Source organism: Oncorhynchus gorbuscha, linkage group LG02 (genome assembly GCF_021184085.1).
Source record: "Oncorhynchus gorbuscha isolate QuinsamMale2020 ecotype Even-year linkage group LG02, OgorEven_v1.0, whole genome shotgun sequence".
NCBI lineage: Eukaryota > Metazoa > Chordata > Actinopteri > Salmoniformes > Salmonidae > Oncorhynchus > Oncorhynchus gorbuscha.
The window spans coordinates 96,729,585-96,754,516 of NC_060174.1; the positions used below are offsets into that span (position 1 = coordinate 96,729,585).

General features: G+C 43.5%; 1 protein-coding gene across 6 annotated transcripts in view; it reads right to left on the reverse strand.

The window, feature by feature from the left end:
• Positions 1 to 24,932, reverse strand: part of LOC124013748 (rap guanine nucleotide exchange factor 6-like) — a 429,435-nt gene that overhangs the window by 372,788 nt on the left and 31,715 nt on the right. For 4 of the 6 annotated variants that reach the window (XM_046328248.1, XM_046328242.1, XM_046328266.1 and 1 more), the window contains exon 5: positions 16,211 to 16,280. In XM_046328248.1, the coding sequence (XP_046184204.1) occupies positions 16,211 to 16,280 (70 nt within the window). Of the gene's footprint in view, positions 1 to 1,739; positions 1,878 to 16,210; positions 16,281 to 17,781; positions 17,906 to 24,932 lie in introns of those variants that run through there. The other 2 variants (XM_046328273.1, XM_046328279.1) reach the window with 2 other exon arrangements.

The window sequence follows — 24,932 nt, forward strand, 5'->3', positions numbered from 1 at the left end:
CTTTTGACTTAGAATATGTGGACAACTACAAATACCTAGGTGTCTGGTTAGACTGTAAACTCTCCTTCCAGGCTCACATTAAACATCTCCAATCCAAAATTAAATCTAGAAATCGGCTTCCTATTTCGAAACAAAGCATCCTTCACTCATGCTGCCAAACATACCATCGTAAAACTGACTATCCTACTGATCCTCGACTTCAGAGATGTCATTTACCAAATAGCCTCAAACACTCTACTCAGCATATTGGATGCAGTGTATCACAGTGACATCCGTTTTGTCACCAAAGTCCCATATACTACCCACCAGTGCGACCTGTATGCTCTCGTTGGCTGGCCCTCACTTCATATTCGTCGCCAAACCCACCGAGTCCAGGTCATCTATAAGTCCTTGCTAGGTAAAGCCCCACCCTGTCTCAGCTCACTGGTCACCATCGCACCACCCACCCGTAGCACGCGCTGCATGAGGTATATTTCACTGGTCATCCCCAAAGCCAGCTCCTCCTTTTGCCACCTTTCCTTCCAGTTCTCTGCTGCCAATGACTGGAACGAATTGCAAAAATCACTGAAGCTGGAGACATATCTACCTCACTAACTTAAAGCATCAGCTGTCAGAGCAGCTTTCCGACCATCTGTAAATAGCCCACCCAACTACCTCATCCCCATATTGTCATTTATTTTTTGCTCCTTTGCACCCCAGTATCACACATTCATCTTCTTCATATCTATCACTCTTGTTTAATTGCTAAATTGCAGATATTTCACCACTATGGCCTATTTATTGTCTTACCTCCCTAATCTTACTACATTTGCACACACTGTATATAGACTTTTATATTGCGTTGACTGTACGTTTGTTTATCCCATGTGTAACTGGGATAACCACTTGTTCTCAACTGGCCTACCTGGTTAAATAATGGTGAAATAAATCATACAAAAATAAAGTAGCTAAAAGACTGCCTTTTTCTCTCCTAACGTTACAGCATTGTTGCGTTAGGTATTTGCTTAATTTTCATTTTTCCTTCATGTTGATGATCGGGGCCTGTTAGTGGTAGTTGTGATAACTGCACTGAGATTATAATTTTGTGAAGGAAAAAAAAACAATTCTCCAAGTGATTTTCTTATTGTTAAGGATCCCAATTTTGTTTAAACGTTCACAACCCTAGTTTGTAAACCCATCAAATGCTGTCACTGACACAGTGAAGGCGGAATGCCACCACCGGCCCAGCCAGAGTAAAAACAAGCGGGAGACGAATAAGAAATGAAGTTAACAAAAAACATCTGCAATCGTCTGAACATTGCTGCGATCTCCCTCAACGTGTCTCTCGGAGTCGGGAAATCCCTGCCAAGGCAAACCAACTTTTTCCACTGTATTTTAAGCATCATGAGTGGGCTCTGTCGAATGCCAGCAGAACACTATTGTCAACTTTTTTGGTTCGCTCAACCATGTACTTAGATTACTTTTCTATTTCATATAGGAGTGTGCGGGTAAAACCCAGAGCCAGGAGTAGTGGGACTGAGGAGGAGGATGAAAGAGGGGAGGGTAGTCTGTGATATAAACTCAAGTCAGTCAGTCTCCGGGCGTGTGACGGAGAAGTCTGTCACTGGCCGCGGGCAGTGTTTGGTCCACTACAGACACACTCAGGTTGCCTCCCTGCTCCGTTATCAGCTACGTTAACAATGTGGGTCGACACAGAAATTAACTTCTCTTAGTACATACATGTCACATTTTATTCTTACCTCCAGTCAGCAACAGTTTACGGTATAAAGAATATACAGTCAAGCGTTCATGTTTAATTTAAGCAACGTTTATTGTACTCGTTGTTATGGATGAGTGCGTTGTTTGGTTCTGTTCCTCTCCATTTCTGTAGCTTCCGGGTATGATGGGATTAAGGACCAGAGTTACGGTAATCGGGCTGGCTTTGAGGTGCCTGTCCAGAATGGTTCATTCATGTGAATAGGCATTTTGGAAGACTCCATGTCAGTAGGGATGGGATTTTGTAAATGTGTTATATTGGTATATTGTATCATGAGAAACGTGTAGCAATGTATATAATTCAGTATGTTTAGCTGAGTGAAATATGTAGGCTTTGAAGGTAATTGCTTAATTAATTAGTGCTGGGTATGTTCTGATGGGAGGGGCTTCCCCTACAAAAAGGAGCCTCTCTTTCAGTTCAAGGGGGGCACCATTTTGGATTGAGCTGTTGATGAGGCAGCATTGTTTTCAAGCTGTCCCCATAATGTATACTGTGGATGGCAGAACTGTTGTTTTTCCCCTGGATTCACTATGTAAATGAACACACCTGCACGAAAGTACTTTTGCGGCTCCGCCATCTGTGTATTTGATTAGAGGTTAAGTCAAGCCTTATGGCCTACTCTACGTGACAGGGCGATATTGGCGTTTTCTAGTCTATCGGCTATGTCAATAGTACATCTACATAGTAAAACTGCTGCTATGCCAGTCGCCACTCACCAGGAATGTCTGAGAAAATCAGCAGCAGCAAGCTAGCTCATTCGCCAACAGAAAGAAAGATGCAGTATTGAGAAACGGATGAATTGACAGTGAACAAAATTGAATTCCTGTTGCATATATTAGTTTAATTCAATAAAAATGCTCGTGTCGATGTGCCCGGACATGTGAAGATAAGATAACGATAAACACATGTGTACTTCCGGGTTGGAGCGAGTGGTCGCATCGGCACTTCGCTCCCGCGGGTAGTATAACTTTTTCATTACATTTCATTACATTTCATTATATTTCATTATAGCACAACGGTTTGATTTGTCTAATCTTAGCTATTTCTTCTCAGCTAGCTACATAGCCGTCTTTGTATCAAAGATAATTGCGTAATTATCGTATTGCGCCGTCCTAACGTAGTCTTCACTAGCCAGCTAGCTAACGTCCACTGATTAGCTGCACTGGAGAAACTATTACACTCAACTGAACGACTTGATTAGTGTAGTGTTAGCTAGCTACATAGCTGTCTTTGCTGTCTTCGTATCTTCGTATCCAAGATAATTGTGTTGTTTAGGTTTAGAGTGTGTAGTCTTAGAGTGATTATCTTAATTTACCGAGGTTAGCTAGCCAGCTATTTGTCGTCCTTAACGTAGGAGACTCTGCTAGCTAGCCAACGCTAGCCAACGTCTTCTGAATAGAACTCAACAACCCGGTCGCATTCACAGGTAGTATCACATTTTCACTTCATTTCATTACAGTACAACGGTTTGATTTGTTTGATCGTAGCTAGCTACATAGCTAGCTACATAGCCATCTTTGTATCAAAGATAATTGTGTAGTCTAGAGCGATTTTCTAGGTTCGCTAGCCAGCTATTGTCGTTCTTTTAACGCAACGTAACGTAAACAACACTGCTAGCTAGCCAGCTAGCCCCCGAATAGCAACACTGCAGAAACTATTACACTCAACGGAACGACTTGATTAGTGTAGTGTCAACAACGCACCCACTGCCAGCTAGCCTACTTCAGCAGTACTGTATCATTTTAATAATTTTAGTCAATAAGATTCTTGCTACGTAGCTTAACTTTCTGAACATTCGAGACGTGTAGTCCACTTGTCATTCCAATCTCCTTTGCATTAGCGTAGCTTCTTCTGTAGCCTGTCAACTATGTGTCTGTTTATCCCTGTTCTCTCCTCTCTGCACAGACCATACAAACGCTCCACACCGCGTGGCCGCGGCCACCCTACTCTGGTGGTCCCAGCGCGCACGACCCACGTGGAGTTCCAGGTCTCCGGTAGCCTCTGGGACTGCCAATCTGCGGTCAACAAGGCAGAGTTCATCTCAGCCTATGCCTCCCTCCAGTCCCTCAACTTCTTGGCACTGACGGAAACATGGATCACCACAGACAACACTGCTACTCCTACTGCTCTCTCTTCGTCCGCCCACGTGTTCTCGCACACCCGAGAGCTTCTGGTCAGCGGGGTGGTGGCACCGGGATCCTCATCTCTCCCAAGTGGTCATTCTCTCTTTCTCCCCTTACCCATCTGTCTATCGCCTCCTTTGAATTCCATGCTGTCACAGTTACCAGCCCTTTCAAGCTTAACATCCTTATCATTTATCGCCCTCCAGGTTCCCTCGGAGAGTTCATCAATGAGCTTGATGCCTTGATAAGCTCCTTTCCTGAGGACGGCTCACCTCTCACAGTTCTGGGCGACTTTAACCTCCCCACGTCTACCTTTGACTCTTTCCTCTCTGCCTCCTTCTTTCCACTCCTCTCCTCTTTTGACCTCACCCTCTCACCTTCCCCCTACTCACAAGGCAGGCAATACGCTTGACCTCATCTTTACTAGATGCTGTTCTTCCACTAACCTCATTGCAACTCCCCTCCAAGTCTCCGACCACTACCTTGTATCCTTTTCCCTCTCGCTCTCATCCAACACCTCCCACACTGCCCCTACTCGGATGGTATCGCGCCGTCCCAACCTTCGCTCTCTCTCCCCCGCTACTCTCTCCTCTTCCATCCTATCATCTCTTCCCTCCGCTCAAACCTTCTCCAACCTATCTCCTGATTCTGCCTCCTCAACCCTCCTCTCCTCCCTCTCTGCATCCTTTGACTCTCTATGTCCCCTATCCTCCAGGCCGGCTCGGTCCTCCCCTCCCGCTCCGTGGCTCGATGACTCATTGCGAGCTCACAGAACAGGGCTCCGGGCAGCCGAGCGGAAATGGAGGAAAACTCGCCTCCCTGCGGACCTGGCATTTTCCTCCTCTGTCTCTGCTGCTAAAGCCACTTTCTACCACGCTAAATTCCAAGCATCTGCCTCTAACCCTAGGAAGCTCTTTGCCACCTTCTCCTCCCTCCTGAATCCTCCCCCCCCCCTCCTCCTCCCTCTCTGCAGATGACTTCGTCAACCATTTTGAAAAGAAGCTCGACGACATCCGATCCTCGTTTGCTAAGTCAAACGACACCGCTGGTTCTGCTCACACTGCCCTACCCTGTGCTCTGACCTCTTTCTCCCCTCTCTCTCCAGATGAAATCTCGCGTCTTGTGACGGCCGGCCGCCCAACAACATGCCCGCTTGACCCTATCCCCTCCTCTCTTCTCCATACCATTTCCGGAGACCTTCTCCCTTACCTCACCTCACTCATCAACTCATCCCTGACCGCTGGCTACGTCCCTTCCGTCTTCAAGAGAGCGAGAGTTGCACCCCTTCTGAAAAAACCTACACTCGATCCCTCCGATGTCAACAATTACAGACCAGTATCCCTTCTTTCTTTTCTCTCCAAAACTCTTGAACGTGCCGTCCTTGGCCAGCTCTCCCGCTATCTCTCTCTGAATGACCTCCTTGATCCAAATCAGTCAGGTTTCAAGACTAGTCATTCAACTGAGACTGCTCTCCTCTGTATCACGGAGGCGCTCCGCACTGCTAAAGCTAACTCTCTCTCCTCTGCTCTCATCCTTCTAGATCTATCGGCTGCCTTCTATACTGTGAACCATCAGATCCTCCTCTCCACCCTCTCCGAGTTGGGCATCTCCGGCGTGGCCCACGCTTGGATTGCGTCCTACCTGACAGGTCGCTCCTACCAGGTGGCGTGGCGAGAATCTGTCTCCTCACCACGCGCTCTCACCACTGGTGTCCCCCAGGGCTCTGTTCTTGGCCCTCTCCTATTCTCGCTATACACCAAGTCACTTGGCTCTGTCATAACCTCACATGGTCTCTCCTATCATTGCTATGCAGACGACACACAATTAATCTTCTCCTTTCCCCCTTCTGATGACCAGGTGGCGAATCGCATCTCTGCATGTCTGGCAGACATATCAGTGTGGATGACGGATCACCACCTCAAGCTGAACCTCGGCAAGACGGAGCTGCTCTTCCTCCCGGGGAAGGACTGCCCGTTCCATGATCTCGCCATCACGGTTGACAACTCCATTGTGTCCTCCTCCCAGAGCGCCAAGAACCTTGGCGTGATCCTGGACAACACCCTGTCGTTCTCAACCAACATCAAGGCGGTGGCCCGTTCCTGTAGGTTCATGCTCTACAACATCCGCAGAGTACGACCCTGCCTCACACAGGAAGCGGCGCAGGTCCTAATCCAGGCACTTGTCATCTCCCGTCTGGATTACTGCAACTCGCTGTTGGCTGGGCTCCCTGCCTGTGCCATTAAACCCCTTCAACTCATCCAGAACGCCGCAGCCCGTCTGGTGTTCAACCTTCCCAAGTTCTCTCACATCACCCCGCTCCTCCGTTCTCTCCACTGGCTTCCAGTTGAAGCTCGCATCCGCTACAAGACCATTGTGCTTGCCTACGGAGCTGTGAGGGGAACGGCACCTCAGTACCTCCAGGCTCTGATCAGGCCCTACACCCAAACAAGGGCACTGTGTTCATCCACCTCTGGCCTGCTCGCCTCCCTACCACTGAGGAAGTACAGCTCCCGCTCAGCCCAGTCAAAACTGTTCGCTGCTCTGGCCCCCCAATGGTGGAACAAACTCCCTCACGACGCCAGGACAGCGGAGTCAATCACCACCTTCCGGAGACACCTGAAACCCCACCTCTTTAAGGAATACCTAGGATAGGATAAGTAATCCCTCTCACCCCCCTTAAGATTTAGATGCACTATTGTAAAGTGACTGTTCCACTGGATGTCATAAGGTGAATGCACCAATTTGTAAGTCGCTCTGGATAAGAGCGTCTGCTAAATGACTTAAATGTAATGTAATGTAAATGTATCTGTGGTGTTAGCTACTATGCTAGCTAGATAAACATGGTGGATAAGAGCGTCTGCTAAATGACTTAAATGTAAATGTAAATGCTAAGGTATCAGATAGGAGCTAATTGCCAACGTAGCTAGCTAACGTTAGCTGATAATCATTTTGAACATGCAACATTTTCAGCAACGAGCCATCTGACTTGCATTGTAACGGTAACTATTTACTGATGTGCTGACCGTCTGAATTCATAATTAACAGTTGAATTTCAGTGAATTCGAAAAGTATTCAGATCCCTTCCTTTTTTCCACAGTTATGTTACAGCCTCATTCTAAAAAGGATTAAATACCCCCTCCCCCTCAATCTACACAAAATACCCCATAATGACAAAGTCAAAACATTTATTTTTAACAAATTAGCTAAAATGTAAAAATAAATCTGTGTTTGCTTTATCAAATAAGGTATTTGTGTGTAGATTGAATTTTAGAATAAGGCTGTAACGTAACAAAATGTGGAAAAAGTCAAGGGGTCTGAATACTTTCCCAATGCACTAGAGAGGATTGTCATCATAGGGAAAGATGGTAGTGCCCAAATAAAAGGTTGGCAATAGGTTTAGCTACCTAAGAATCTTCCTGTATGTTTATGTACCAGGAAAGCTGTAGATCAGTGCGTTCTCACTTCTCGAATCTGGCCACCCGTAGTTTGAGTCAGACAGAAAGTGCATCCTCGCTTCATCCTTTTTCCTACCCACACTCCTTGTTAGATATTATGCACATGTATGGCTAGGTAGCAAATATCTCCATTGAGCGAATTAACATAGAGGTAAACAGCAGCAAGTGATATGAACGATGGAGAGAGATGTGAAAGGGAACGGAGTCGCAGCCTCGCTCTATCCAAGCAGTACAATCAACTCATAACCCGCCCATTTTGAACTTTTGACTGCTACTGTATATGGGCATAAGAATTCATAAGGGCAGGCCAAGCCAATGACCTTATTTCAAGATGGCTGCTACCTACATTCCGGTTAGCGTTGTGAAGCAAACAAAATAAACACGGAATACGTTGATACGTTGCATTACTTAATGGCAACATTGAACGTCCACTGAGTGACTATCTTCGCGCATCAAAAATATGATGTTGCCTGCTTACGCACTGGTGGTATCCATATCCCCTGTATGTCCCGACACCAGAACCATGTTTCAGAGAGGTTGGTGTTGTAGGAATGGAGTTTTTATAGTGAACAATAACTTTTAGGCACAGCCAGTGTGCAAAAACAGTGCAATTACCACATTTGGACACTTTGGAGAGGTTGAAAAGATACTTGAATGTACCCTGGATACCCCATAACACCACCACAATGTTAGAGTGAGGTTGATATGGAAGAAATGGTGTTTTTATACTGAACACATAGCATTTAGGGATTGCAAATATGTCATAGCACTGGAATGATCTAATTTATAGACACATGCCACGTTGGAGCGGTTTAGGGACACTTGGAAACGTCCCGTGACCACACCTGACACCACTTACTAAAACATCTGCCCATTTCTAGTTGCTAGGTCTATCAATCCCATTTAAAAAAATATTATTCACATGTTGTGGAAGCCATCTGATGCGTTTCCAGCTCTAGTCTTCAATAATTCACTTGTGTGTGCTCTGAACTATGTATTTCCTATCTACTGTTGATTTCCTCAATCTCCAAGATGTCTTCTCTCCAAATATACCAAGTTTTGGCATGTCAGAATCATGTAATAACACATGAATAGCAGTTACTTTTGATTATGTCCATTTAGGCGGAAATCTAAATTTCTCCATTCCATTTAAGAGGTTATTAAATGCATACATGGCTATCTCTGGGAAATGTCATAAATATTTTCAAATTTTATGATATTGAATATCGGCCTAAAATATCAGCCATCGACCTCCTTGACCCCCAAAAATCAGTATCAGCCCTAAAAATGTCATAACGGTCATTCTCTAGTTCAGGCAGCAGGGCTGTCATCTCTGTGAGCTCAAGTCATCCATCAAGGTGTACTGAGACATTACATGAGAGCCACAGAGGAAAAGAGGTGAGGAGGGCCACAGAGGAAAAGAGGTGAGGAGGGCCACAGAGGAAAAGAGGTGAGGAGGGCCACAGAGGAAAAGAGGTGAGGAGGGCCACAGAGGAAAAGAGGGGAAAGCTCACACGCCAAGGCCATGATGTGGAAGTATGGCCAATTTGCCCGTCACTAGGGCTGGAAAATGCCGGGTACCTCCCGATATTACCACGATACTTAAGTGTCGATACGAGTCTCATGATTCTATATGTATTGCGATTAGATGTTCCAAACATATTGCTAACAATATGACTGCTGCAGAGGGACAAGAGAGAGACATGGGAAAACAAGTTATCAGTCATGGAAATAAAAGTGATGAAAACAAATTGGCTCCTTATTTAAAAAGATGGAGAACAAACTATGAAGGCAAAATACTGGTGTTTTGGTGCAGATTACAACCAACTAGCGCCAAAATAATACAGCGATATTGTCAAAACTATACAGTCAAATTTCCTGATATATAACTATTGATTTTTTCCGCCCAAAACGAGAGAATAACAGGGGAATGGACTTGTGTCACACACAGAATGAGGTGCAAAGATTCTCTGTCATGTTTGTACTATATAACAACTATATGATGGGTTGATTTATCGAACAGCACAGACTTCTCTAATGAAAAACTAACCAGACTGGCAGCCTAATAGTGTTATCACAGCAAAGTCAACAACAGAAGACTGACTAAACATTTTAAGGGGGCATTTCAGTGTACAATTACACACTGCAAGGAGTCACTCCATACACACTACTAAATAGAAAGTATTCACTATGAACAGATTGCTGTCTATGAAGAGTCTGCCCAAATGGAGATATTTCCTGCTTGGACCATTGACTAGTTAACTCCTGTATGGACTGGTCTCCGTGTGTGAACTACAATGGTCTGTCTATGGCTCTGTGCTCCCAGACAAGCAGGCTGAGACAAACATACAGGGACAGAGACACAGGGTGGGCGAAATGGAAGCTATCTCAAACCGCTGGCCTGGCTGAACAAACCCCTGCAGTTAGTTTGTGATAATTCCCCAGGACTCAATTAGCTAATTGGTTGGAATGTAAGTGATTTGACTGAGTGCTGCAGCAGCATGAATGAGGAGCGGAAACCGTGGTGTGTGTGTGTGTGTGTGTGTGTGTGCTTGTCAGGGTTTCCGAAAAATGACTGGAAAGATTATTTTCAATTCTGGGCATTTGATGAATGTCCATTAAAATAACAACAAATTGATCAGAAATACAGTGTAGACATTGTTCATGTTTAAAATGACTTTTGTAGCTGGAAACGGCTGATTTTTTAAATAGAATATCTACATAGGATTACAGAGGGCCATTATCAGCAACCATCACTCCTGTGTTCCAATGGCGCGCGTTGTGTTACCTAATCCAAGTTCATCATTTTAAAAGGCTAATTGATCATTAGAAAACCCTTTTGCAATTATGCTAGCACAGCAGAAAAACAGATGTACTGATTAAAGAAGCAATAAAACTGGCCTTCTTGAGACTAATGGCTAATATCTAATATCAAAATGGCTAATATCTAATATTCCAGGCTCAAAACGGCCAGAAACTAAGAGCTTTCTTCCGAAACTCGTCAGTCTTTTCTTGTTCTGAGAAATGAAGGCTATTCCATGCAAAAAATTGCCAAGAAACTGAAGATCTCGTACAACGCTGTGTACTACTCCCTTCACAGGTTGTGCAATGTAACAAGAATATTTAGACTTAGGGATGCCACCCATTAGATAAAATACTGAACGGTTCCGTATTTCGCTGAAATAAACTTTTTGTTTTCAAAATGTAAAATTTCCGGATTCGATCATATTAATGACCAAAGGCTCGTATTTCTGTGTATTATGTTATAATTAAGTCTGATTTGATCATATTAATGACCAAAGGCTCGTATTTCTGTGTGTTATGTTATAATTAAGTCTGATTTGATAGAGCAGTCTGACTGAGCAGCAGCAGGCCCGTAATCATTCATTCAAACAGCACCTTCGTGCGTTTTGCCAGCAGCTCTTCGCAAGCACAGCGCTGTTTATGACTTCAAGCCTATCAGCCTAATGGCTGGTGTAACCAATTTGAAATGGCTAGCTAGTTAGCTGGGTGTGCGCCAATACGGTTTCAAACGTCACTCGCTTTTAGATTTGGAGTAGTTATTCCCCTTGTGCTGCAAGGCCCACGGCTTTTGTGGTGCGATGGGTAACGATGCTTCGAGTGTGGCTGTTGTTGATGTGTTCCTGGTTCGAGCCCAGGTAGGTGCGAGGAGGGGGACTGAAGCTATACTGTTACACTGGCAATACTAAAGTGCCTATAAGAACATCCAATAGTCAAAGGTATATGAAATACAAATGGTAGAGAGAAAAATAGTCCTATAAATAGTATATTAAATACAACCCAAAATATCTTACCTTGGAATATTGAAGTCTCATGTTAAAAGGAACCATCAACTTTCATATGTTCTCATGTTCTGAACAAGGAACTTAAACGTTAGCTTTTTTACATGGCACATATTGCACTTTTACTTTCTTCTCCAACACTTTGTTTTTGCATTATTTAAACCAAATTGAACATGTTTCATCATTTATTTGAAGCTAAATAGATTTTTAATGATGCATTATATTAAGTTAAACTCAGTGTTCATTCAGTATTGTTGTAATTGTCATTATTACAAAATGTTTTTTTGGCTTTTTTGGTCCTCCAATAATCGGCATTGAAAAATCAGAATCGGACTAATATTTATATCCAAAAATCTCATTTTACATTGGCGTGTTATGTTCAGAAGTTCCAAAACATGCAGTGATTTTTTTCAGAGAGCCACATCAATTTAGAGAAATACTCATTATAAATGTTCATGAAAATACAACTGTTATGCATGGAACTTTAGATAAACTTCTCCGCTGTGTCAGATTGTGTCAGATTTCGGAAAAAGCATACCATGCAATAATCTGAGTACGGAGCTCAGAGCCCAAACCAGCCAAAAGAAATATCCGCCATGTTGCGCAGTCAACATTAGTCAGAAATAGCATTATAAAAATTCACTTACCTTTGATGATCTTCATCAGAATGCACTTCCAGGAATCCCAGTTCCACAATAAATGTTTTGATTTGTTCGATAGAGTTAATAATTTATGTCCATATACCTCCTTTTGTTAGGGCGTTCGGTAAAAAAATCGAAACACGCGTGCATCTTCCAGCGGAAAGGTCAGACGAAAATTCCAAAAAGTTATATTACTGGTCGTAGAAACATATCAAACGATGTATAGAATCAATTTTTAGGATGTTTTTATCATAAATGTTCAATAATGTTCCAACCGGAGAATTCCATTGTCTGTAGAAAAGCAATGGAACGGGAGCAACCTCTCATGTGAATGCGCATGACTGAGCTCGTGACTGCTGGCAGACCTCTGACTCATTCCCCTCTCATACAGTCCCCCTTCATAGTAGAAGCATCAACCAATGTTCTAAAGACAGTTGACATCTAGTGGAAGCCTTAGGAAGTGCAACATAACCAATATCCCACTGTGTATTCAATAGGGGCTGAGTTGAAAAACTACAAACCTCAGATTTCCCACTTCCTGTTTGGATTTTTTTCTCAGGTTTTTGCCTGCCATATGAGTTATGTTATACTCACAGACATCATTCAAACAGTTTTAGAAACTTCAGAGTGTCCTCTATGCATATATTAGCATCTGGGACTGAGTAGGAGGCAGTTTACCCTGGGCACGCTTTTCATCCCAAAGTGGAAATGCTGCCCCCCATAGATACATATTTATTAGGGACACAACGGTACAGTGGGCCCACGGTTCGGTATGCATCACGGTTTGTGGGCCATCGTAACAGCACTGTTTCGGTATCTTTATATTTAAGAAAAGTGTGCACTTGTATGACTCATTCAGGGGACGAGTTTGCAACACGTAGCTCTTCATCTCCCAAACCAGTGAACCATCACAGAGGTAGCTTAGAGTTGCTCTGGAGGTCCAACTATCAGTGGAGAAAGCTAGATAGGGTATCTGTGTCAATTCATTTTCAATTGTGTTGTATCAGAGTTTAGTAATTACTTTGCTGCTGAAATGTGTGCTGGAGGGGACAATGTAACACTCTGAAAGCTTTATCATGTGACGAAATCCCGAGTCAGTAACCACTGAATAGGGCTGCAAATCTTTGGCTATGAATACTCCCACTGCTTTCGTTATTTCTTTGCTTTTCTGAATTTGTGGAAAAATTAACACTTGCACTTGGTAGCTAATTCGTCCTATTTAGCTAGCTTGCTGTTGCTAGCTAATTTGTCCTGGGATATAAACATTGAGTTGTTATTTTACCTGAAATGCACAAGGTTCTCTTCTCCGACAATTAATCCACACATAAAACGGTCAACCGAATCGTTTCTAGTCATCTCTCCTCCTTCTAGGCTATTTCTTCTCTTGACTTTATATTGGTATTGGCAACTTCATAAATTAGGTGCATTACCACCACTGCCCTTGTTTGTATTTTAGCCACCCTCGTGGGTATAACCAATGAGGAGATGGCACGTGGGTACCTGCTTCTATAAACCAATGAGGAGATGGGAGAGGCAGGACTTGCATCGCGATCTGCGTCACAAATAGAATTGACTTCTATTTTAGCCCTTGGCAATGCAGATGCTCGTTGGCGCACGCAAACAGTGTGGGTGCAATATTTGAATAATGTAGATTTCTACATTTATTTTGCAACGCTCTGGAAAAAATTAAGATACCACTGCAAAATTATTAAATTTTTCACTATTTATAGGTATGTGTTTGGGTAAAATTAACATTTTTGCTATATTCTATAAACTACTGACAACATTTCTCCCAAATAAAAAAATGGTCATTTAGAGCATTTATTTGCAATAAATGACAACTGGTCAAAATAACAAAAAATATGCAGTGTTGTCAGACCTCGAACAATGCAAAGAAAATAGGTTCATATTCATTTATAAATACTAATGTTTTAACTTAGGAAGAGTTCAGAAATCAATATTTGGTGGAATAACCCTGATTTTCAATCACAGCTTTCTTGCATCTTGGCATGTTCTCCACCAGTCTTTCACATGGACTTTATGTCACTCCTGGCACCAAAATTAAAGCAGCTTGGCTTTGTTTGATTGCTTGTGACCATCCATCTTCCTCTTGACCACATTCCAGAGGTTTTCAAAGGGGTTCAGGTCTGGAAATTGGGCTGGCCATGATAGGGTCTTGATCTGGTGGTCCTCCATCCACACCTTGATTGACCTGGCTGTGTGGCATGGAGCATTGTCCTGCTGGAAAAACCAATCCTCAGAGTTGGGGAACATTGTCCGAGCAGAAGGAAGCAAGCTTTCTTTCAGTACAACCTTGTACGTGGCTTGATTCATGCGTCAGACAAATCTGCCCGATTCCAGCCTTGCTGAAGCACCCCCAGATCATCACCGATCCTCCACCAAATTTCACAATGGGTACGAGACACTGTGGCTTGTAGGCCTCTCCAGGTCTCGCACCCACTGTGAAATATATATCACACACACACACTTGAAGAATATAACTTATAAATGCCTCATGAGCTTAGTTCAACCGTCACACTCCATGAGAACCCAACATATAAGCTTGTTTTTTTTCAATGTTTGTAAACATTGTAGATGTAAACACTGTATAGCCTCATAACAGGGCTAAAACAATCATTTTGATATCATGGATGGTCAGTCCTTGCATCCATAGCTGTCTATTAATCTGAGAGTGGTTACATTTCTCCAGGCCCATCTTTTTACCAAAACAGAGGCGGGCAACAGTTTTGTTATTGTTTCATCTGTGGATTATCAAGATATCAAAGTGTCACCAACAAAAAGGGAAACATTAGGCCTATAGCAAATGCAGCATAAGGCATTCATTTTTCACAAGTAAATAGCACTTTCAGTAGTGCTCAAAACATGCCATTCCATGAGTGCAGCGTTTATTTTTAAACTCAAATCAGTCCAGCATGACAACAATATTCATAGACAGTAGGGCTGGCTAATAAATCCTTAGTTTTGGGGTCATGCTCAGGTAAAACAATTTGGCTAATCTATACTTCCATATTTCCAAGTCCTATTCTTGAAGATCAAGGGGAATAACATGTATTGGAATGACTGGAATTCTGATAGAGTTTGGTTTTTAATGTAAAGATATAATTTATTTGTATTATTATATGAAGTAGAAAGCGATGGAAGAAGCCTACATAACCCATAAACCCATGAAGTACAATGCAACATCCACATATGACCAGTTATGTAAACTTTAACATTGATTTATCCTGCAATAGAGGTTGTTCAATTGGCAACGTACATGTATGTCTTATTTTAATGCCTCTTAAGGGGAAAGCAATCGAAAAGTAATAGAATGTAATCAGATTACGTTACTGAATTTGGGTAATCCAAAAGTTGTAGTTATCATCTTGTCTCATCCACAGCAACTCCCTAACGGGCTCGGGAGAGGCAAAGGTGTGAAACATGACCCGCCAAGCTGCGCTGCTTCTTAACACACTGATCGCTTAAAACGGAAGCCAGCCATACCAACATGTCGGAGGGAACACCATTCAACTGACTGACGACCGGAGTCAGCTTGCAGGCGCCTGGCCCGACACAAGGAGTCGCTAGAGCACGATCAAGTGATTATTCTCCAATGACTTTGTTATGATGCAATATCAATTACATGGTCATCAAAACAATCCAGTCTCATTTCACCACCCTCTCTGCTGCCTATATGGACTGACTGAGCCATCAGTAACCACAACTCTGGCTGTGGTTATAAGCAGCATTACGGACAATCAGGGCCGAAAGGGTGAGGAAATGGGCGGATATGAACAACAAGTAGCTTACGTAATTTCATTTCCCCAGCCTACCACCCCCCCTCCAATGTCTTCCCAGGCACAGCTAATCAGCCTGTCCATCTGCACACAGTGAAGACTTTCATTCCACATTCACCCTCCCCTCTGTCCTCCTCCAGTGGATGCCAACCAGCGGATGGATAGAGGACCCAGGCCAGCAGAACCAGCCAAGCCAAATCTAATAGAGAAGCCTATTTCCTGCTCCCAGCCTGCTTCTGATGGAGCAGCCTTCTTGGTGCTCGCTGGCTAGGCCTGCTCAGGGAGATGGTGGTGATGGACTCCGCCTCAGTCTGAATGTGATGTGCTACAGCTATGACCGAGATGCCTCGCACACAGACACGCCTCAATGTAGGCCTATTTACTGATTGGGTGATACAGCCTTTATAGGCATCGAGCTGTATTATTGTAGTATTGTCTTCTTAAGACTATAGGCCTAGTTCAGATGAAACTGAAGAACCCATGGAGAGGAAAGCTTTAAGACAACAATTACGTAGGCTCTGTGGCATTTTGCACCTACTGCCACAATCCAGTGTCTTTGTCCCAGTCTGTGGTTTTCTGTACAAGAGTCAGTAGATATGGAGACAGAGAGAAAGAGAAGCAGTGGCTCTACTCACCACAATCATTTCTGAGGGCTCTAAAGTGATGCATTCACAGCCTCGTCTACCCCCCAGCTGCTTGCCAAAGCTGTGGAGAGAGAACACACAGCACAGAGGACACAGGGTGTTAAATCAAGTGGAAGGCCAAGACATCTTTATATGGCCAGGGTGGGACCACACACAGTCTAGTCTTAGTCATTATGACTAAAATATCATTATGTCTTAGTCACATTTTTGTCATTTGAATAATGATTTAGTTATCATCAAAATGACAAAAAGTGTTGGAAATTTTAGTCAACTAAATGCCCTTTCATTTTAGTCACATTGTATTTATCTTTCCTCATTAACATAAACATAAAGCACTGACTTCCATGTGCACAAACATACATTGCCTTGTCCTATCAACATATTATTCTGCACCGCATCCTATTTCTTTCCAACAGCAGAAATATTATATGGCCATGTAAATTCCTAATTCAGCCTACATAAATATTGCACATTACATACAAAACAAAGACACACACAAGCCGAGAGAGAGACGGAAAAAGAAAGGCCGGGAGAAACACAGAGAGGGACAGAGAGATGGTGGCACAAAGTATTATGTGTTGCACCTCCATCACTCAGTCGAGTCATTGCTATTAACGTTCCACAGACGCCGCAACCACATTAAATGTCCACAATTAGAACGTGGGCTAATGGCTGTTTCGCCCAGTGAGTCACTAAACCTCAAGTCCAAATCGAGTCCCAAGTCCCCTGTGCTCGAGTCCTGGTCCAACTACTGAAGTCTAAGTCACTGGGTCCACATTAACTCTAAATAAATGTATTTAACCAGTCAGATAAAGCATAGTGGCAAGAATGATGTAGTCAAATTGCTTGCTATCCCCTTTCCTTTCTCTCTGTGCCGCCAAAATGTTTGCATATAGGTTACTGGTAATGTTACCAGAGGTACGTTCAGTTGGAAAAACATTCTCCACCGTTGCAGATAGAAATTCTATGAATAGCGCCAACGTTATTCCTTAAACACGTCAGGCATGTTTGTTCTACATAGCATATTTCTATCTGAACGTTCCAAAACGTTGCATCATGCTCAACACTCCCAAGGTTGTTAACTATATCAAGCTAATGAGGTAACATGACCCAACAAGGTATAGCCTAAAAAAAAAAAGTTGATTTGATTTAATCTGCTTTGGCATGTACAGTATCTGGGATGAGTGGGGGGTGGTTGGAGAGGAGGGTAGTCAAGAGGGGTTGGCTATCCTCCATGTAGTGTTTTCATTTCATACTATTAAACAAGCCAGTCAATTAAATTCCTACAGCCCCTTTAGTCTATGTCAGGGGTAGACCCTGTACCCCGAGTGCCACAGGATGTTGTTCTAACGAGGCACCACACCTGACCAACTGAGCAGTTTATTGATTACCTAAATTCAAAACCTGGTCTTCCATTACATCAAAAACATGAGGTTGCCTAACCCTGGTCTACATTATTGAGGAGGAATACCAATGATATTCTAATGTAGTAGAAAATATATATTTTTTAAACTGAAATGTTACTTTATTATTTAAAAGGAACTTCCCCGGTGTTAGCTTACCTTGAACATGCCGGACAATCAACAACAATCACTGGACAAGAGAAGGGCTGTGATTTCACCAGATTCAAAACATTGGAAGACATGAGAACTTCACAAAAGAACCTTTCTGTCAGCTACAGGATCACTTAATGTTGTGTTAAACAAGGCTGTGTTCTCCTGTAATGGGGTAAGTTAAGATGAATCCGTTTTAGAAGTGAAACTGCAAGTAGAAAGAAACACTTCCCGTGGGCTATTCCTCAGTTAAGCCATGTCTCAGTCTGGGGAAATGTGCCTTTCTTACTCTGTACACATCTCTGTCAGCTTTAAAATCAACAACATGAATAGTATGCTTTCATGTCAAATCACACAGGCCTGATGGCATCTTGCTGATGTGTGCGTCCCACAGGGAATTCCAAAACATTTAGTCCTTAACAGAGTTTTTCCCAGGGAGCATAATCCAATGCCGGCATCAGTCCACAAGCATAGGGAGAAGTCGAAAACCTCCTCAATGACTTACTCCGGCACACATCCAGAACTCCATGTCTTAGGGGTCAACTCCAAATAGAACGATAAACGCACAACGGAAGAAGACAAACACTAACTCAAAAGGCTACATACAGATCCCCTCCTCTGGGGAAATGACATCCAGAATATCCCCCCCCCCCATTTTTTAAATTTATATATTATATATATATATATATATATATAAAAAATGGGGGGGGAGATAGAATAGCACAGGTCTCAATCCAAAACTTCTGCTATTTTAAATCCAAGTCCAGTCTGTTTAGAGATCCAGGGGAAAGAGGGGTCTGTTTAGAGATCCAGGGGAAAGAGGGGTCTGTTTAGAGATCCAGGGGAAAGAGGGGTCTGTTTAGAGATCCAGGGGAAAGAGGGGTCTGTTTAGAGATCCAGGGGAAAGAGGAGGGGTCTATTTAGAGATCCAGGGGAAAGAGGGGTCTGTTTAGAGATCCAGGGGAAAGAGGGGTCTGTTTAGAGATCCAGGGGAAAGAGGAGTCTGTTTAGAGATCCAGGGGAAAGAGGGGTCTGTTTAGAGATCCAGGGGAAAGAGGGGTCTGTTTAGAGATCCAGGGGAAAGAGGGGTCTGTTTAGAGATCCAGGGGAAAGAGGGGTCTGTTTAGAGATCCAGGGGAAAGAGGGGTCTGTTTAGAGATGCAGGGGAAAGAGGGGTCCGTTTAGAGATGCAGGGGAAAGAGGGGTCTGTTTAGAGATCCAGGGGAGAGAGGGGTCTGTTTAGAGATCCAGGGGAGAGAGGAGGGGTCTGTTTAGAGATCCAGGGGAAAGGAGGGGTCTGTTTAGAGATCCAGGGGAAAGAGGGGTCTGTTTAGAGATCCAGGGGAAAGAGGGGTCTGTTTAGAGATCCAGGGGAGAGAGGAGGGGTCTGTTTAGAGATCCAGGGGAGAGAGGAGGGGTCTGTTTAGAGATCCAGGGGAAAGAGGGGTCTGTTTAGAGATCCAGGGGAGAGAGGGGGTCTGTTTAGAGATCCAGGGGAAAGAGGGGTCTGTTTAGAGATCCAGGGGAAAGAGGAGGGGTCTGTTTAGAGATCCAGGGGAAAGAGGAGGGGTCTGTTTAGAGATCCAGGGGAAAGAGGAGGGGTCTGTTTAGAGATCCAGGGGAAAGAGGGGTCTGTTTAGAGATCCAGGGGAAAGAGGGGTCTGTTTAGAGATCCAGGGGTCTGTTTAGAATCCAGGGGAGGGGTCTGTTTAGAGATCCAGGGGAAAGAGGGGTCTGTTTAGAGATCCAGGGGAAAGAGGGGTCTGTTTAGAGATCCAGGGGAAAGAGGGGTCTGTTTAGAGATCCAGGGGAAAGAGGGGTCTGTTTAGAGATCCAGGGGAAAGAGGAGGGGTCTGTTTAGAGATCCAGGGGAAAGAGGAGGGGTCTGTTTAGAGATCCAGGGGAAAGAGGGGTCTGTTTAGAGATCCAGGGGAAAGAGGAGGGGTCTGTTTAGAGATCCAGGGGAAAGAGGAGGGGTCTGTTTAGAGATCCAGGGGAAAGAGGAGGGGTCTGTTTAGAGATCCAGGGGAAAGAGGAGGGGTCTGTTTAGAGATCCAGGGGAAAGAGGAGGGGTCTGTTTAGAGATCCAGGGGAAAGAGGGGTCTGTTTAGAGATCCAGGGGAAAGAGGAGGGGTCTGTTTAGAGATCCAGGGGAAAGAGGGGTCTGTTTAGAGATCCAGGGGAAAGAGGGGTCTGTTTAGAGATCCAGGGGAAAGAGGGGTCCGTTTAGAGATCCAGGGGAAAGAGGGGTCTGTTTAGAGATCCAGGGGAAAGAGGAGGGGTCTGTTTAGAGATCCAGGGGAAGAGGAGGGGTCTGTTTAGAGATCCAGGGGAAAGAGGAGGGGTCTGTTTAGAGATCCAGGGGAAAGAGGGGTCTGTTTAGAGATCCAGGGGAAAGAGGAGGGGTCTGTTTAGAGATCCAGGGGAAAGAGGGGTCCGTTTAGAGATCCAGGGGAAAGAGGAGGAGAGTCATTATGGGCTTGAGTTGGTCCTTTCTAAGGGAGGGAGTGTGTCCCCTCTACTCTGGTCTGTGTGTCCGGTGGCTCCGGGGAGGTGTGTGTGGATGTGTGTTAATTTCCTGCCTGGATGTGCTTCTGGGCTGCAGGCTACTCAGGAACACATGGTTCCCAGTTCTTCCAGGAGTTCCATATTATTATCTTCCCCTCTGCTCCCTGCCCTCCAGCCCCCCAATCCCCCTCCTCCCAACTGCCCCCTGCAGGGCAGCATCCCACCCCCACCCTCTGTATGTCATCAACTGACATGCGGGAGCACACAGACACCATGTTCACACACACACACTTTAATATCTCCTCGAGGTGCTTGTGTTATTGACTGTGTTTGTTTATTCCATGTGTAACTGTTGTTTGTGTCGCACTGCTTTGCTTTATCTTGGCCAGGTAGCAGTTGTAAATGAGAACTTGTTCTCAACTAGCCTAACTGGTTAAATAAGGTGAGGGGAAAAAACTAAATAATTGCCCAACTTTTCCTTCTGCTCTAAAGCATGGTCACCTAATGTAGGACAAACTGCTGCCAACAAGCAGATTCAGCTACACACCAAGAGTTTTCAATGCTTATTGTCCCTATTTTCCATTTGTGTAAACCTCAGTGCTTCAAATCCAATATATGCAGTGCCATCTAGAATGGCTAAAGCCTTGTTCACTCTGGCAGCTTGAGGTTTTAATAGACAAAAAGGCACATGGAATAGGATATTTCAAGCCACATTTCAAACTACCTTCATAGGGCGATTGAAATAATTGATTACTGGCAATAAGACGTGTCTCAACAGTAAAATCTGATTTGTTTTTTAGATTTAATGACCGTGTATCCCTGTAATCATCTCAGTACTTACTGGTACCCTACATGTAGGTAGACATAAAGTGACTACGATTCAAAACATTCAAAGCAACAAGGAAACGTCCATAGCAGGCATTGTTGTCATCTTTGTTCGCTATACAACAACTTCTGAGTGACAGGAAGCAAAAGCACCACCAATCAGCTTACAGTCATGGCCAAAGGTTTTGAGAATGACAAATATTAATTTCCACGAAGTTAGCTGCTTCAAGTGTCTTTATATTTTTGTCAGATGTTACTATGGAATACTGAAGTATAATTACAAGCATTTCATAAGAGTCAGGCTTTTATTGACAATAACATGAAGTTGATGCAAAAGACTCAATATTTGCAGTGTTGAACCTTTTTCAAGACCTCTGCAATCCACCCTGGCATGCTGTCAATTAACTTCTGCGCCACATCCTGACTGATGGCAGCCCATTCTTGCATAATCAATGCTTGGGAGTTTGTCAGAATTTGTGGGGTTTTGTTTGTCCACCCACCTCTTGAGGAATGACCGCAAGTTCTCAATGGGATTAAGGTCTGGTCTAGTTTCCTGGCCATGGACCCAAAATATCAATGTTTTGTTCCCCGAGCCACTTAGTTATCACTTTTGCCTTATGGCAAGGTGCTCCATCATGCTGGAAAAGACATTGTTCGTCACCAAACTGTTCCTGGATGGTTGGGAGAAGTTGCTCTCGGAGGAAGTGTTGGTACCATTCTTTATTAATGGCTGTGTTCTTAGGAAAAATTGTGAGTGAGCCCACTCCCTTGGCTGAGAAGCAACCCCACACATGAATGGTCTCAAGATTCTTAACTGTTGACATGACACAAGACTGATGGTAGCGCTCACCTTTTCTTCGGACAAGCTTTTTTCTGGATGCCCCAAACAATCAGAAAGGGGATTCAGAGAAAATTACTTTACCCCAGTCCTCAGCAGTCCAATCCCTGTACCCTTTGCAGAATATCAGTCTGTCCCTGATGTTTTTCCTGGAGAGAAGCAGCTTCTTTGCTGCCCTTCTTGACACTAGACCATCCTCCAAAAGTCTTCGCCTCACTGTGCGTGCAGATGCACTCACATCTGCCTGCTGCCATTCCTGAGCAAGCTCTGGATTGGTGGTGCCCTGATCCCGCAGCTGAATCAACTTTAGGAGATGGTCCTGGCGCTTGCTGGACTTTCTTGGACGCCCTGAAGCCTTCTTCACAACAATTGAACCGCTCTCCTTGAAGTTCTTGATGATCCGATAAATGGTTGATTTATGTGCAATCTTACTGGCAGAAATATCCTTGCCTGTGAAGCCCGTTTTGTGCAAAGCAATGATGATGGCATATGTTTCCTTGCAGGTAACAATGTTTGACAGAGGAAGAACAATGATTCCAAGCACCACCCTTCCTTTGAAGCTCCCAGTCTGTTATTCAAACTCAATCAGCATGACAGAGTGACCTCCAGCCTTGTCTTCGTCAACACTCACACCTGTGTTAACAAGAGAATCACTGACATGATGTCAGCTGGTCCTTTTGTGGCAGGACTGAAATGCAGTGAAAATGTTTTTTGGGGATTCAGTTCATTTGCATGGCAAAGAGGGACTTTGCAATTCATTGCAATTCATCTGATCACTCTTCATAACATTCTGGAGTATATGCAAATTGTCATCATACAAACTGAGGCAGCAGACTTTGAAAATCGTTTGTGTCATTCTCAAATATTTTGGCCACAACTGTACACCACTGCATACATACCCACCATTACCATAACTAGTGTAGCTATGTCAGCAAATTACTAGTCTGAACACACGTGGTTACTTGTATCTTGCTGTTTGGACAGTCAGTATTCAAAAATGGATTTGAAAAACTAAAATGATTTGAGCATTAATGCATGCAGTGTAAACATGGCTTAAGTGTCTATAGGCAGGGAGCTCTTGGAAATATTAATAAATTGGATGGCACTAGCCTAAATGGGGTAGAGGAAGTGGTTCTTTGTGCAAATTCTCTTTCAAAACACTTTCAGTCTTGAGCTCACAAAACTAATTGGTTCAGGATTGTGTTTTATGGCTGGGCAGGACAAAGTAGAGGAGTGAGGGTGTGTTGGAGAGACCAACTGATGCAGGCAGACAAAAAACAAGAAGCAGTGAGAATGGGCCTGGCTGGTGTGTCTGTGTCCAAGACATCTGCAGTCAATCAGCAACACACACACACCTCATTATTGGCAGCTGCATTTATTATAGTCACTGTGTTGCTGGAGGAATCTCACTCTCCTCAAAGCTGCACTCCATCAGACATGATCCCTACTTAAGTGTGTTAAAATGACTGAGCAGCTGTTAGAATTGCTCTATAAAACACCTTTGAAACAATACGTTTTTCCGCCAACTTTAGTATCCCTACAACTTTTTTTATATATATGAAAGGTATTGCTGGTGACAAAAAAAATGTATTTCACAGCAGTGCGACAAAAACAAGAGTTACACATGGGATAAACAAACGTACAGTCAATAACACAATAGATTAATCAGTATAGTGTGTGCAAGTGAAGTAAGTTGATAAATAGGCCATAGTGGCGAAGTAATTACAATTTAGCAATTTACACTAGAGTGATAGCTATGCAGATGATGAAGTAGAAATACTGGTGGGCAAAAGAGCAGAATAACATGTGGATGAGGTAGGTAGTTGGTTGGATTGGCTATTTACATTTGGGCTGTGTACAGCTGCAGTGATCGGTAAGCTACTCCAACAGCTGATACTTAAAGTTAGTGAGTCTCCAACGATTTTTGAAATTCGTTCCAGTCATTGTCAGCAGAGAACTGGAAGGAAAGGTGGCCAAGGCATGTGTTGGCTTTGGGGATGACCAGTGAAATATATATGCTGGAGCACGTGCTACGGGTGTGTGTTGCTATGGTGACGAGTGAGCTGAGATAAGGCGGGGCTTTACCTAGCAAATACTTTTTTCCAACAACCGACCAAGTCATGATTGCGGTAAAGTTCTGCCTACGGCTTAGTATAAAATGTAGCTGTAATGCTGATTTTGTTTCACTGAATATCCATCTGTACATTTGGTTAATAAGTGGATTATTTTGCTCTTCACTCCAGACACTTATTAGCCTCGGCCTCCATCTGTACATTTGGTTAATAAGTGGATTATTTTGCTCTTCACTCCAGACACTTATTAACCTCGGCCTCCATCTGTACATTTGGTTGATAAGTGGATTATTTTGCTCTTCACTCCAGACACTTATTAGCCTCGGCCTCCATCTGTACATTTGGTTAATAAGTGGATTATTTTGCTCTTCACTCCAGACACTTATTAACCAAATGTACAGATGGAGGCCTAGGCTAATAAGTGTCTGGAGTGAAGAGCAAAATAATCCACTTATTAACCAAATGTACAGATGGAGGCCTAGGCTAATAAGTGGATTATTTTGCTCTTCACTCCAGACACTTATTAGCCTCGGCCTCCATCTGTACATTTGGTTAATACATGGAGGTGGTATAGCTCGTCTATTAGTTTGGTAATCTGTCACTGATCAGAAACATTTAGCTTGCAATAATGTAGTCTAAATCAAGTGTAGGCCAATTTATTTAGTCTAAATCAAGTGTAGGCCAATTTATTTAGTCTAAATCGAGTGTAGGCCAATTTATTTAGTCTAAATCGAATGTAGGCCAATGTATTTAGTCTAAATCGAATGTAGGCCAATGTATTTAGTCTAAATCAAGTGTAGGCCAATGTATTTAGTCTAAATCAAGTGTAGGCCAATGTATTTAGTCTAAATCAAGTGTAGGCCAATGTATTTAGTCTAAATCAAGTGTAGGCCAATGTATTTAGTTTATATCAAATG